This window comes from Rutidosis leptorrhynchoides, chromosome 8 (assembly GCF_046630445.1).
Source record: "Rutidosis leptorrhynchoides isolate AG116_Rl617_1_P2 chromosome 8, CSIRO_AGI_Rlap_v1, whole genome shotgun sequence".
Lineage (NCBI taxonomy): Eukaryota > Viridiplantae > Streptophyta > Magnoliopsida > Asterales > Asteraceae > Rutidosis > Rutidosis leptorrhynchoides.
The window spans coordinates 257551123-257552526 of NC_092340.1; the positions used below are offsets into that span (position 1 = coordinate 257551123).

General features: G+C 35.5%; 1 protein-coding gene across 1 annotated transcript; it reads left to right on the forward strand.

Moving 5' to 3' along the window:
- Window positions 1–243: 243 nt before the first annotated feature.
- LOC139864139 (ferredoxin-thioredoxin reductase, variable chain-like) lies at window positions 244–702 on the forward strand. Its single transcript, XM_071852728.1, has one exon. It carries the CDS (start codon window positions 244–246, stop codon window positions 700–702), a length of 459 nt encoding a protein of 152 aa, XP_071708829.1.
- The last annotated feature ends 702 nt before the right edge of the window (window positions 703–1404 follow it).

Sequence of the window (1404 nt, forward strand, 5' to 3'; positions counted from 1 at the left end):
ATACATCTATTTGTATGTTTCTCTAGATGATTAGATATTTACTGCTGCTAAAACAAATGGTTTGATAACAGATACGGAGTAGATAGATACTCTAGAACAAAGCGATAAGAAGCAAGTGACGTGTCAATCAACAAAAGAAAACTAAATAAAAAGAGGTTTAAACTAAAATTTGTTCTCTCTTTTCTTGTCCATATAATTTGAACACTTTCACTCCACCAGATAACACAAAATCTCAATCTAACAATGACATCAACGGCGGTACTCTCCACCGCACCGGCGATCAACAATTCACCACTCCTCGCCGCAAAACACCGTCTAATTTCACCGATATCATTACCTCCAACAATCTCAAACACAAATAACAAAAAACTGAATCTCATTCATCCGATCAAATCATCCGCATCGGATTCCGTTTCATTAATCGACGGTCCAACGCAAGAAGAAGAAGATTCCGTGAAGGTCGGAGCTAGGGTTAGGGTTACAGTACCGTTAACGGTTTATCATGTACCGAAAGTACCGGAACTTGATTTACACGGAAAAGAAGGTACAGTGAAGGAAAACGTCGCCGTTTGGAAAGGTAAACAGATTTCAGCTAATTATCCGATCAAAATCGAGTTCCTGGAGGTACTTGAAGGTCGCGGTGATAAGCCTGTTAAGTTTTTTGCGCATTTGAAAGATGATGAGTTTGAGTATATTGACTGATTAATGATTTTTGATTGTGAATTTGCATCCACAATTATATGATTTCATATTGAATGATATGCTGTTCATTGAGAATATGAGATCTGTTGGTTATGTTACAGTTAATTTGTTAAACAGGTATTATGGATGTATATATATTAATATAAACTGCAAACCTCTTTATTGTGTTTGCTCTAGTTTTGTTTTTAGGCATTGTTTAACACTACACGTATGAAATACGAATATATAATGTTGTATTAGATGACCCAAGTCTGCATTTGGTTGTTGCGTCGCCTGTGCTTGTTTTGCAACCTTTAATGGTGGATGGGATCTGTTTTGTAGTTTGCCATATGCCATTTCATGTCCTCCTCACAATTAGGGAAGTAGCTGAGTCGAGCTTGAGCTCGACTCGTTTAGAATTTAAAGCGCTAGAGCTCGACTCGTTTCTAAATATATTGAAATAGAGCTCAATTGTTTGACAAGCTCATGTTTACTCGAGTTCGACTCGTTTATATGTATCATAGGTATTGGTATTATTGTCGTTAACATGTTTAATGTGTTATACTATTTGATAACCGTCATTTTTGAAAGCGTCAAGTAACGGTTATGTACAATGAAATAAAGCGTGCTAACGACAGCCTTGTCGTTAGCAAAATCATTATATAATTATATATTAAATTGTTATAAAAATTATAATAATGATTGTTTATTACAGGGAACAAT